Source organism: Gadus morhua, unplaced genomic scaffold, assembly GCF_902167405.1.
Source record: "Gadus morhua unplaced genomic scaffold, gadMor3.0, whole genome shotgun sequence".
Lineage (NCBI taxonomy): Eukaryota > Metazoa > Chordata > Actinopteri > Gadiformes > Gadidae > Gadus > Gadus morhua.
The window spans coordinates 15,669-28,011 of NW_021964014.1; the positions used below are offsets into that span (position 1 = coordinate 15,669).

General features: G+C 43.1%; 1 protein-coding gene across 1 annotated transcript; it reads left to right on the forward strand.

The window, feature by feature from the left end:
• The first annotated feature begins 1,876 nt into the window (after positions 1 to 1,876).
• On the forward strand, positions 1,877 to 11,933 carry LOC115538883 (NLR family CARD domain-containing protein 3-like). Its single transcript, XM_030350110.1, has 5 exons — positions 1,877 to 1,944; positions 2,492 to 2,558; positions 2,659 to 2,683; positions 3,297 to 3,365; positions 10,150 to 11,933. Exons 1-5 carry the CDS (start codon positions 1,877 to 1,879, stop codon positions 11,928 to 11,930), a joined length of 2,010 nt encoding a protein of 669 aa, XP_030205970.1. The 3' UTR covers positions 11,931 to 11,933.
• Positions 11,934 to 12,343: the final 410 nt, after the last annotated feature.

Consider the following 12,343-nt stretch of genomic DNA (forward strand, 5'->3'; position numbering starts at 1 on the left):
CCTGAAGGTTTATACGTTTTAAAATTGAGAATGTATGTTTATGTTATGAACCTCGACATATTCGATGATTGTATATTGTATAATTGATATGTTATTATTGTTTTTATAGTTTTTCATTTGGTAGGGAGTTTATTCACATTTTAGTTTGACCACATGTTACTGGTTAGCTATGTTGGATGTCTGTGTTTTGTTTTTACTCGTGCAGATCCTGCTGTACAAATCACAAATATACCTTTGAAAGAGACCAATGTGTTTGTCCTGTCTTTCAGGTATGTTGCTCCGAAATGTAAATGTAATATTATAATTTTATTATTTGTATATATTTGATGTGTACATAGCAGAACTAGTTGTCGTGACATGTGATCCTGCCGTACAAATCACAAACATACCTTTGAAAGGGACCAATGTTTTTGTCCTGTCTTTCAGCAAATATTCAAATTAGCCATGTGCGCCAAACAGAAGATAGACGCAATGTAAGTAATTGATTGTTGTGCACTGTTGTGTTTAGGTAGGCCTACTGCTTGGTTAGTTGTGGTCTTGAAAACAGCCTAGCCTTGCAGTTGGAGTAGTTGGAGTGATTGTGTGATTGTGCGAGAGAGAGCGCACCTGCCTTGGTTGTGTTTGGCTTGTTGTGGGCTTTGTGTATGTGTTCAATGATGTATCTGTCTGATCGTATTAGCTGTAGATGGACGGTTAAATAATGTCACAAGATCGGACATACTGCAGGCTCTCATTTGCAAGTGCACTGATTGTGTGCCCGTCGCTGATATGCTACATACCTGGCATTTATTCAGTTGATTGTTCTTCTGCCAGAAAGGTGACAATTATTGTCATGTTTGCCTCTCCCTGTTATAAAATAACGTGGATCCCAACAACTTAAGCCAATGCAGGCTCCTATGTCAGTGTTGCTTTATGAGTGTGCTTTAATTGTGTGTGTGTGTGTGTGTGTGTGTGTGTGTGTGTGTGTGTGTGTGTGTGTGTGTGTGTGTGTGTGTGTGTGTGTGTGTGTGTGTGTGTGTGTGTGTGTGTGTGTGCTCGTGTGTGTGTGTGTGTGTGTGTGTGTGTGTGTGTGTGTGTGTGTGTGTGTGTGTGTGGGGGGGGGGGGGTTGTCATGTAGGCTATAGATATAGACTGATTGTCTTGGCTTGCATCCCTGAAATATTGTAATGTTATGGCCTAGGCCTACTGCATATTGAGAATATTTAGATCGGTGTTGCGCAACCATCTGGGGATGAGGGCATGAAAGTAACATTATTTTCTTTTAATTGTACCGCAATGCATTTATTTTAAGTCTATTGTATATCTTTTTTGTGTTGTAGTTTAAGCACAGTTACAGTCTCCAAGGTGTTTAATTATTCATCTGTCATCTGCTGTACACATCTGTACTGTAGTGAGGGCAGTGTGGTTATGTTGTGGGGTTCATATTGATGGTCTATGACGTCCATAATGCTTTAGTGTGACGCAGTCTCAATGATCTTCTCTCTCAATAAACAGCTAAAGTTCAAAAGGCAATTGAAGTGATGGATGAGTTGTGTTTGTGTCCAGGTCTCCAGTCTACTATGGATGAGGAGAGAGAGGAGGAGGGTCCTACCTCTAAGACCACTCTGTCTGGGGAACATGGCCGCCGGAGCAAAGCTAAGAGGTAAGAAGAGGATCTCTCTGTCTGTGACTGTTGTCCATCTCAGAGCTCAGCAGTGATGCATCATGACTCCATCATTAGTCTGAGTAAAAGCTGTGTGTGTGTGTGTGTGTGTGTGTGTGTGTGTGTGTGTGTGTGTGTGTGTGTGTGTGTGTGTGTGTGTGTGTGTGTGTGTGTGTGTGTTAAAGCCCAGAGCAGCAGCAGAGAGCAGACTCCCCTACACCCAGCAGTGTCTCCATGAAGAGTGACCGCTCCATGGATCATCCTCCTGGGCTTAAAGACGGACGCCCCTCCAGAGAGGAGAGGTAGGGTAGGGGCTAACTCACACTAACCATCTAACCATGAATGTCATGTCATGCAACCAGGATTGCAACAGTTTTTTTACCTAAAGACTCCATATGCAGAGATGGTTGCTATGACACGTGCAGGTATGACAAAATGTGCAAAAAAGTGACAAATGAATTGCTCCATGCCGAGTGTCATTTTCACGACACAGCCAGCTTGGATTCAAGACCAACTGGTTCTGAACCATGGAGATGTCAACACCCCAGTCGTTGTTGCCAGACTGTACTAGTAGTTGTAACCATGTACAAAATCTTCTTGCTGTTCTAGAAGAGTCCAGCAGCAGAGAGCAGACTCCCCTGGACCCAGCTGTGTCTCCATGAAGAGTGACTGGTCTATGGATCATTGTCCTGACCTTAAAGATGGACGGCCCTCCGGAGAGGGGAGGTAGGAGTTTCAAACAGACGTTGAAAACAGACCAGTTGGTTGTTATCAGTCTCTACTGGTACTGATGTTTACCAGTCAGGAGAGATACACTAGATTGTGTATATCTCTGTGTGTTCTTCACAGACACCAGCAGAGGTCAAAGGTCACCCGTGCTAAGTCTGTTCAGCAGCATCAAACCGAGCTGATCAAGGTGTGTAAATGTCCACCAAGACGTTTGACTTTAGCTCTACAGGAACATTAGAGAGCATCTCTTATAGTGGTGCTAATAGTCTCCAGGCTTCCCTCTTCAGATCAACAATGCTTCTGATGTCCTCAGTGAGTTCAGAGTAAAGTTCTCCTTGATGTTTCTTCTGTTCCAGAGGGCTGAGGAGAACGCACATACTTTCCTCGACAAGGAGCTGAAGAAGCTCTGGAGGGATCACTTCCCAGATTACCCACAATGCTCAGAGAGCCCGAGGGAGGAGCTGGAGGAGGAGGAGGATGGAAAGAAGGAGGAGCAGAGGAGGCGCGCCATAGAGGGAGTGGTGGACATCGCACAGCTCTGCCTGATGGAGATGAACCAGGAGGAACTGGCTGAGGCACTGAGGAGCAGTAAGAGACTCTTATTCTTAAAAACATTCAAGAAGGCGTGTCCTATTTTTGAGTGATAAGACAATTGCATTTATTATTAATTAGACCATGGGAGATTTCCAAATGTCTTACCTTTCTACGTGGAATAATCTTTCCTCTTGCAGTTGTATTGGTTTGAGCCAGATATGTAGGGTTAGTGAAGGTGTCAGGTTAATGGTATGATCCAGATACATAGGGATCATGGTGGGGGTGTCAGGTTAATGGTATGATAAAGATACATAGGGATCATGGTGGGGGTTTCAGGTCGATGGATTGCCCCTGAATCGTTCTAATGTGGGGGAACTCTTCCCATGCTCAGAGAGCCAGAGCGAGGAGGAGGAGAAGGAGGAGGAGGAGCAGATTGAGGAGCAGATGGAGGATGTTGATGGTAAGGAGGAGGAACAGAGGAGGCACGCCATAGAGGGAGATAGTTTAGTTTAGTTTATTAGGATCCCCATTAGCCATTGCACTTGGCAACAGCTACTCTTCCTGGGGTCCACATTTAACAAGACAAACATACAATGAATCAACAATACATGAAAACAGGATAAAGAATGAAAGAGAACAGAAAAAAAAAAAAAAAAACATGTACAATTATTACATCATAGAGAGGGCAAGTATGATGTTTCATAGCAGCACTCCACTAAAATCACATAATCTGCACACTTATATTGAAAAGTCAAAATAAACTTTTTTTTATTTTTTTTATTTATGTATCATTATTAGTGCTGTCAAGCGACTAAAATATTTAATCGCGATTAATCACATGTCATAGTTAACTCACGATTATTTTTTTCCATGCTAAATATACCTTGATTTCTTTGTCCCATTGATTTTTCTCATTTTAGTGCTCTTATCAACATGGAGAAGCGCATTGGCTTGCCTTGTGCAAATGTTTTTTTATTGATAACAACATTGGCATATACTGATCAAAACAGGACGATACAAAAAAAAAGCCTATAGTGCAATTAAACGGTGAACATACAAACATTGAACATAGCAGTCAGTCTACTGCTTCTTTGTTTTGAGCCAAATGCTAAAAAAAAACAAAAAAATTAACGCCAAAAAAATCATAATTAACGCTGTTAAAATTGGTTTGCGTTAACGCCGTTAATAACGCGTTTAATTGACAGCACTAATTATTATTAAAATGGATTTTGAGCTGTTTCTTAAAGGTCCCATGACATGCTATTTTATGTATTCTTTAATATAGGTATTAGTGGGCAACTAACACAGTATTCAAAGACGTTCCCGAAATTCAGCCGTGGTGCAGAGTTACAGCCACTCCGAGCCAGTCGCACATTGAGCTTCCCCCAAATGCGCTGTTTTGGTGTCTCTAGCTATAATGCAAATGAGGAGGAGTGAGGCGGGTCAAGGAGGAGGGTGGGGGTGTGGCCCTGAGCAGCTTGCAGCCACGGTACCATGCGCTCTGTGTACAGTGGATGTATCGCAATGGCGAGGCGCACACAGCCTTTAGCCGTGTTCTGTAAATATTCTAGAACACACGGGAGTCCTGGAGCTCTATATCTAAATATTATCATATAGCCTACACAGATATCTATATCATATAATATATATTATCACGGCCAAAAGCTGTGTGAGCCGATATTATGAATCTCAAATGACCGCGTTGGGTTCTCCGACGTTCCTGGTTCTTCAACGTCCACATCAATGTGAAGTAGACACTGTAACGCAAGTGTTTCTTGTCGGTTCATTGACGTGTCTTGTATTTCCACAACAAGACTGTTGTGGGGGTTATCTGAGCCATGGTTGAGAAGGAATTGGGGGGAAGGAACTTTGGCCTTGACTCCCTCGTGGTTCATGTTCTTGAGGGAGTCAAAGCCAAAGTTCCTTCCCCCCAATTCATTCTCAACCTTGGCTGAGATAACCCCCAATACGAGTCTTGTTGTAGAAATACCAGAGACGAGAGTCCGACGTGTTATGCGCTATAACACCAAAAGCAGAACGGTAATCCAAATAACAAGGAAGTGTACAACACTTGCGTTACAGTCCTGGAGCTCTATATCTAAATAATATCATATAATACATAGATATCTATTTCATATAATACATATTAGGGGTGTAACGGTACACAAAAGTCACGGTTCGGTACGTACCATCGGTTTTTAAGTCACGATACGGTACGATACGGTACGGTTAATAGTTAAGGGGAATTAAAAAAAAAAAAAAAGCAGCAATGAAAACACCAATAAACTTTGTTATGGCATTTCAGTTTCTGAATTCCCAGTGAGCTGGGTTTGTACAGCTCGCTTTTTTTTGCCACAGAAACTGTGATAGTAACACCTGGATGGCGCCTTTTCAAATGCGTGTGCATGTTAAAGTGCTGTAAGTAGACACAGGGAGCCCTATCCATAGCCGGACAGCCTGTCGGAGACCCTCTCCGTAGCTTACGTGCACATCCAATATTTTTAACTATGCGTCGAAACCATGGACCTATTGGTCGACGCAACGGAGACGGCAAGGGCTGTGATTGGTCCTCTAACAAAATCATTTCCTGAATCACTTCTTCGGTTTGACTTTGTACCTTAATTACTTTGTACATTGTTTACTTTGCACCAGGACCAATAAAAAACCAAATAAGATTTGAAAAGGTTTGGAAGTGTATTTACAACACTGCTTAAATGGTTTGTAACATACATACTGTATAAGATAGATCGGGCGGCCAATTGCATTGCGTATCCGACATCCCGACGGAGAGCTGCTGAAGGGATTACGGAGTCGGAGTAGCCGACTCGCCGAGCACAGCAGGACCGAGAAAAAAAATAAAATAATAGTTTCACTTCTGACACCATTGTAGTGACCTCGCCGGTGACATAATGATGTCGAGTCATTAGTAGTTGAAGGTAGTTTTAATGAACCAAAACCAGGTCACTGAAACCCGTAACGTCATAACCAACGGCAGAAAACCGACCCAAAACAAACCCTGGTTACCCCGTCAACCCCCAACACGGTCTCACTCGCGTGCAGGCCCCCACCCTCCTGTTCTTCCAAAGCCCTCCCCCAGCTGACCTAATGATTCGCCCCCACGCTGATTGACAAGAACATTACAATACATGCACATAGAACAACTGGCATAACGGACAACGAAATATAATGCAACACATAACACACAAACTATTTAACTGTCCCAGGGTCGCTACATTACTTTGGCTAAACGGTCCGGGTGGAACTCCGACTTCAAGTTTTAAATTCCGTATTGCAAAACAAGCCTTTACATTCACCATATTAGCGCTATGTACGCCACATTTACGAACCGCGGTCCACCTCTGTAACCGCACCGAAGTGCCTGTACCGTGACGGTTCGGTACAAATACGTGTACCGTTACACCCCTAATACATATTATCACGGCCAAAAGCTGAGTGCGCCTCCAGACAATATTATGAATCACAAACGACTTTGTCGGGTTCTGCGACGTCTCTGGTTCTTCCACTTTCACATCAACCTGAAGTCGACTGAACCGCACGCTGCCGGCTGCCCGCTGCCGGGCGATGGTGCCTCGCGGCAACCGGCGGCATGTCGCAGTTCATGTACTTCAGCGAGTCAAAGCCAAAGTTCCTTTCCCCCAATTCCTTCTCAACCATGGCTCAGATAACCCCCACAACAGTCTCGTTGTGGAAATACAAGACACGTCAAAGAACCGACACGAAACACTTGCGTTACAGTGTGTGTATTCACACACACACATGTGGTGCTCGCACGGTCGAGTCTCATTGGCGGGCCAACGTCTCTGGGCGGGCCAGGCAGAGTAAGGGGAGGAGCTGAGATTCTTGGTGACGTCCTAAATACAGACATTCCAAATCAGCGCGCTTGAGCCTCCGTTTTTTCAAAGGCGAGCAGAACAGCTAGTGCTCGTTTTACACCAAACGCAAGTTGTAGCCACTGGGGGACCATAGGCAGGCTAGGGGAACTCATATTTATGTTAGAAAACCTCATAAATTGAGATTTTCATGTCATGGGACCTTTAAAGTGTATTCTAGCCTTAATATCTATGATTGTGTGAGGTAAAGTGTTCCATATTGCCATTGCTCTGTACATAACTGTTTATTTGATCGCATTACATTTAGGCATGGGCACTATAAAACGTTCCATTACCACCTGCCTGGTAGAGTAGTTTTGTCCATTACTGGTTTAATGAATTAATTTGTACAAACAATTAGGTTTGTTGCTATCACAAATGCCCCTAAAAAATAAAGTGAGACTAGCTAGCAGTCTTTGTTATACCATGAACCAAGACAAGGCATTCATGCATACGTAAAATATTAGTCCTATTTCTACACTGAAGTGCCAGACGCGCCGCTGTATTTTGGACAAGTTGTAGTTTTCTCAAGTCCTTTTTTGCTGCCCTCGACCACACAGCAGGACAATAGTCAAGATGGGACAGAACCAGTGCCTGGATAACCTGGACCACAGAGGCCGATGTTAATAACCCTGCACATCTCCTGATTATCGATAGACCCCTACCCATGTTCTTGGTTATGTCGTTTATACGAGTAGACCATGACCGATGACTGTCCAATGTGACACCAAGCAGCTTTGTTTATTCCACCTGCTCAATTTGTATCCCGTTCATTGATAAATTGAGTTTTGGATTTAGTTTTAACATATATTGTAAGCCTAATACAATGCATTTTGTCTTTGAGATGTTTAAGACCATTCTGTTATTCTTGACTCAGTCGGATACTAGTTGAAACTCTTTATTCAGAATTGCAGACAAATCTTCCACAGTGATAGCTGACACATATAATGTTATGTTGTCAGCATACATGGACACATTGGCCCTGTTCAAGACCAGTGGTAAGTCATTTGTAAAGATTGTGAACAGTAGCGGCCCAAGGCAGCTCCCTTGTGGTATTCCAGACTGTACTTGTTTAGAATTAGAAATACTACCAATAAAAAAAACTCTCTGTGATCTTCTGGATAAAAAGCTCTCTATCCAGGTCACCGCCAAGGATGATAAACCGTAGCAAGGAAGTTTTTCTAGCAATAGTCCGTGATCAACAACATCAAATGCCACACTGAAATGTATCAATACAGATCCCACCAGTTTTTTGTTGTCAATATCAATTAAGCAATCGGTTTTCTGAGTCGGTTTTTTGTACGCATGCTGCAGGTCTGTATTCAAACCATTTTCAGAAAAGTAACACTGTATTTGATTAAAGACAATTTTCTCCATGATTTTTGCCAGAACTCGCAAAATGCTTGTAGGGCGACTGTAAGCACCAGTGAGCTTGTTTTTTGCATTTTTAGGTAATGGTATATCTTGACTTCCTTCCAAACCTGTGGGCATATACCCCATTTTAAGCTTTGATTGAAAAGATGAGCAAACAGACTGGTGTGGTGGACATCACACAGCCAAACATAAAGTCGAGGAGGAAAAAGCAGGTTTTAAACCTTGTCGATTGAGCATAAAATACTTCTTAATGTACTGTTAGCAATTAAATTTACCAAGGGGCTGTATTAAAAAAAAGTTTGTTTTCAGGCACCGAAAATGCCGGATCCATCTGGGCGATCGGCACAAACGCAGGATGACAGGCAGCTAGTCAGGAGCGTCTTTCCCAGGGACACCTTGACACTCGAACTAGCAACCTTCCGCTCTACCTCCTAAACCAGGGGTTTTCAAAGTGTGAGAGAGTGAGCCCCCCCTCAGAGAAAAAATGTCAGCTGAGCCCCCCCCCCCCCCCCCAAAAAAAAACTTCTAAATACCAGTGTTTTTAAAGCTATTTAAATTATTTTACACATTTTAAACATCTCTGATCATAATTTTCAAACATTTGAAACATATTTTTAGTTAGCCAGCAATATTATTTTCAAGGGCTGTCCCCGACTCTGAATTTTCTGAGTCGAATCAGATCTGCCTTTTCAGTCCAGAGATTCGACTATTCGGCGGGGTTTGTTTACCGGCGTTTTTATGGTGACCTAAATTATTATAAGCAACTGAAAACGATGCCGGTTTGAAACTAAAACTGTGACTCTGAAAAAAGTATAAATGCTATCAAAATTCCGTTTGGATAGTATTGAAGATACAAGTGTGTAGATTTGTTTAATGGTTTGAACGATGGTAAACAGTTGAAAAAGGAATGAGTTACGATGTCTAGAAGTAGGAGTATCAGAATGGGCTGACGTCTTCAATGAAAACAGCTGAAAACGAAGCGGTATGAAACTAAAACTGTGATTCTGAAGAAATCTTAAATGATATCGAAATCTGTTTCAATATTATTGAAGATACAAGTGTGTAGATTTGTTAAATGGTTTGAACGAAGATAAACGGTTGAAAATGTATTTAGTTATGTTACTTCTACAGTTGAAGTACGACTGATGATTTGAATCATCGACCATCAGGTTTTTTTTCGGGTTTATTTTTTTCTCACGTCGCGCCCTCCCTGAAGAACTCTGGGGGGGCGCGCCCCACAGTTTGAAAACCACTGTCCTAAACCATCCCGACCATAATTAGTGCCTTTATGTTTACTTAAATTCACATTACTTTACTATGTTCTTGTCCCAGCCCACGGAGCTCAGACTCCAGTGCTCTGCAGTCAGGGGCGCAAGCCGGCTGCAGTTCACTTAGTGGCCAAAGAGGGCAGTAATGAGAGGGAGAGTCTGATTCTTACATTCAGGGGGCTCTCTGCCCTGCCGGGGGTGGTGTCAGTGCTCATTTGAAGCAACCAGACAAACCCTGGTCGCTGGACCTGGACTACGGTTCTGTTTGTTTTAGGTGAGAACGTGAGAACCTGATACAAATACAAGGCAGCGTGGTAGCTTGTATAACTAACTTGTATAACTTTGTATAATGTGAATCCACACATTGAGCCGCATACAAGAACCACTGGAAAACAGATTTGTGCTTCAATCGTTTATACCACCACCCAGCCTAGCTCCACCTATAGAACCACCACCTAACCCATCTCTGATTATAGAACACAGCTAGGTTGGGTGGTGGTTGACTGACACACAACGATACCACTACTAAGCAAGTTATAAGAAACATGGAAAGAATCATTGAAATATTCCTGTCCTCACACCAACCATGATTGTGGGAATAGTAAATTGATCCTGAAATATTGTATCTATAGAATGCACAACCAGAAATAATGAACATCGTCATTAAGGTTACAATCCACTCATGGATGTCTATTGTTGTTTTCTCATTTAGAAACTGACGCTGCCGTGTGGCAACAAAAAGTCTGCTCTCATCTACTGGAGAAGTTCAGGTGTGTGTCTGAGGGAGTCGCTGATGCAGGGGATCCGACACCTCTGAATGACATCTACACAGAGCTCTTCATCACAGAGAGAGGTAGTGGAGAGTTCAGCATGGAACATGAAGTCAGACTGATTGAAACAGCTTCCAGGAAACCAGCCAAGGAGGAAACACCAATCCGATGTGAAGACATCTTTAAAGCCTTACCTGGACAAGTTCAACCAATCAGAACAATGATGACAACTGGAGTTGCCGGCATTGGTAAAACCGTCTTAACACACAAGTTCACTCTGGACTGGGCCGAAGGCAAAACCAACCAGGACATACACATCATAATTCCCTTCACTTTCAGAGAGCTGAATTTACTGAAAGGGAAAGAGTTTAGCTTGGTGGAACTTCTTCATCACTACTTTATTGAGATCAAAGAACCAGGAATCTGCCAATTCGACTGGTTTCAATTTGTCTTCATCTTGGATGGACTGGATGAGTGTCGACTTCCTCTGGACTTCCAGAACAACCCGATCTGGACTGATGTCACAAAGTCCACCTCGGTGGACGTGCTGCTGACCAACCTCATCAGGGGCGACCTGCTTCCCTCCGCTCGCATCTGGATAACCACACGCCCTGCTGCAGCCAATCAGATCCCTGCTGAGTGTGTTGGCATGGTGACAGAGGTGAGAGGGTTCACCGATTCACAGAAGGACGAGTACTTCAGGAAGAGATTTAAAGACGAGAAGCTGGCCAGCAAAATCATCTCCCACGTCAAGAAATCACGAAGCCTCCACATCATGTGTCAAATCCCAGTCTTCTGTTGGATCACTGCTTCAGTTCTGGAGGACTTCTTCAAAACATCCCAGACAAGAGAGGGGACCCCCAAAACCATGACTCAGATGTACATCCACTTCCTGAGGGTTCAGACCATACAGGGGGACAGAAAGTATTGTGGGATGCCAGAGAACAGGGAGATCATCCTTTCTCTGGGAAAACTGGCTTTTAACCAGCTGGAGAAAGGCAACCTTATCTTCTACGAGGCAGACCTGGCAGAGTGTGACATCGATATCAGAGCGGCCTCAGTGTACTCAGGAGTGTTCACCGAAATCTTTAAAGAGGAGTGTTGGCTTTACCAGGACAAGGTGTTCTGCTTTGTCCATCTGAGCCTCCAGGAGTTTCTGGCAGCCCTTCATGTCTTCCAGTCATACATAAACACTGGCGTGGATCTGCTCTCAGAAAAAAAGGAAAGAAAAATGAATCTCTTGAGCAAAAAATCTCTACTTCACCTCCTCGGCCGGAGTGCAGTGGAAAAGGCCTTACAGAGTGAGAACGGACACCTGGACTTGTTCCTCCGCTTCCTCCTGGGCCTCTATCTGGAGACCAATCAGATTCTCATACGAGATCTGCTGGGACAGAGAGGAAGAAGCTCACTGGCCAATCAGGAAACCGTCAGTTACATCCAGGAGAAGATAAGTGAAGATCTCCCTCCAGAGGGAATTCTCAATCTGTTCCAGTGTCTGGATGAGCTTAACGACCGTTCCCTAGTGGAGGAGATCCAACAGTCCCTGACATCAGGAAGTCTCTCTGGAAAATCTCTCTCCCCTGCTCAGTGTTCAGCTCTGGCCTTCATCTTACTGTCTTCAGAAAAGGAGCTGGACGTGTTTGACATGAAGAAATACTCAGCCTCAGAGAGAGGTCTTCTGAGGCTGCTGCCAGTGGTCAAAGCCTCCAAAACATCTCTGTAGGTTAATTAATGACATGTATTACAATCCACAACACAATTTACATAATACTAGTATGTAAAAGTTCCAATAACATACAAATCATTTATGTAAGTGAACTCATAACATTACAATGCACAACTCAATTTACATAATACTAAAATATAACAGTTGTAATGACATACACAGCATTCACAGAGCGCCTTTACAATATTTAACCATGCAACAATACAAAATGAACACAATTTTCCTTTATATTATCATAAAAATAAGTATTGAAGGCTTTTATACGTAAACGAAACATTTCATCATATATAATAACATGTTCTATTTATTGTGTGTAAAGGATGAATGGCTGTCGGTTGTCAGAGAGGTGCTGTGAAGCTCTGGCCTCAGTTCTCAGCTCCAACTCCTCTAGTCTGAGAGAGCTGGACCTG

Excerpts from the sequence above, each read along its gene's own strand:
- LOC115538883 (XM_030350110.1), top strand. The coding sequence starts at position 1,877 with ATGAAGAGTGACCGCTCCATGGATCATCCTCCTGGGCTTAAAGACGGA. Across the intron at positions 1,945-2,491 it reads CGCCCCTCCAGAGAGGAGAG|ACACCAGCAGAGGTCAAAGG; the intron begins GTAGGGTAGGGG and ends TGTTCTTCACAG. Across the intron at positions 3,366-10,149 it reads GCAGATGGAGGATGTTGATG|AAACTGACGCTGCCGTGTGG; the intron begins GTAAGGAGGAGG and ends TTTCTCATTTAG.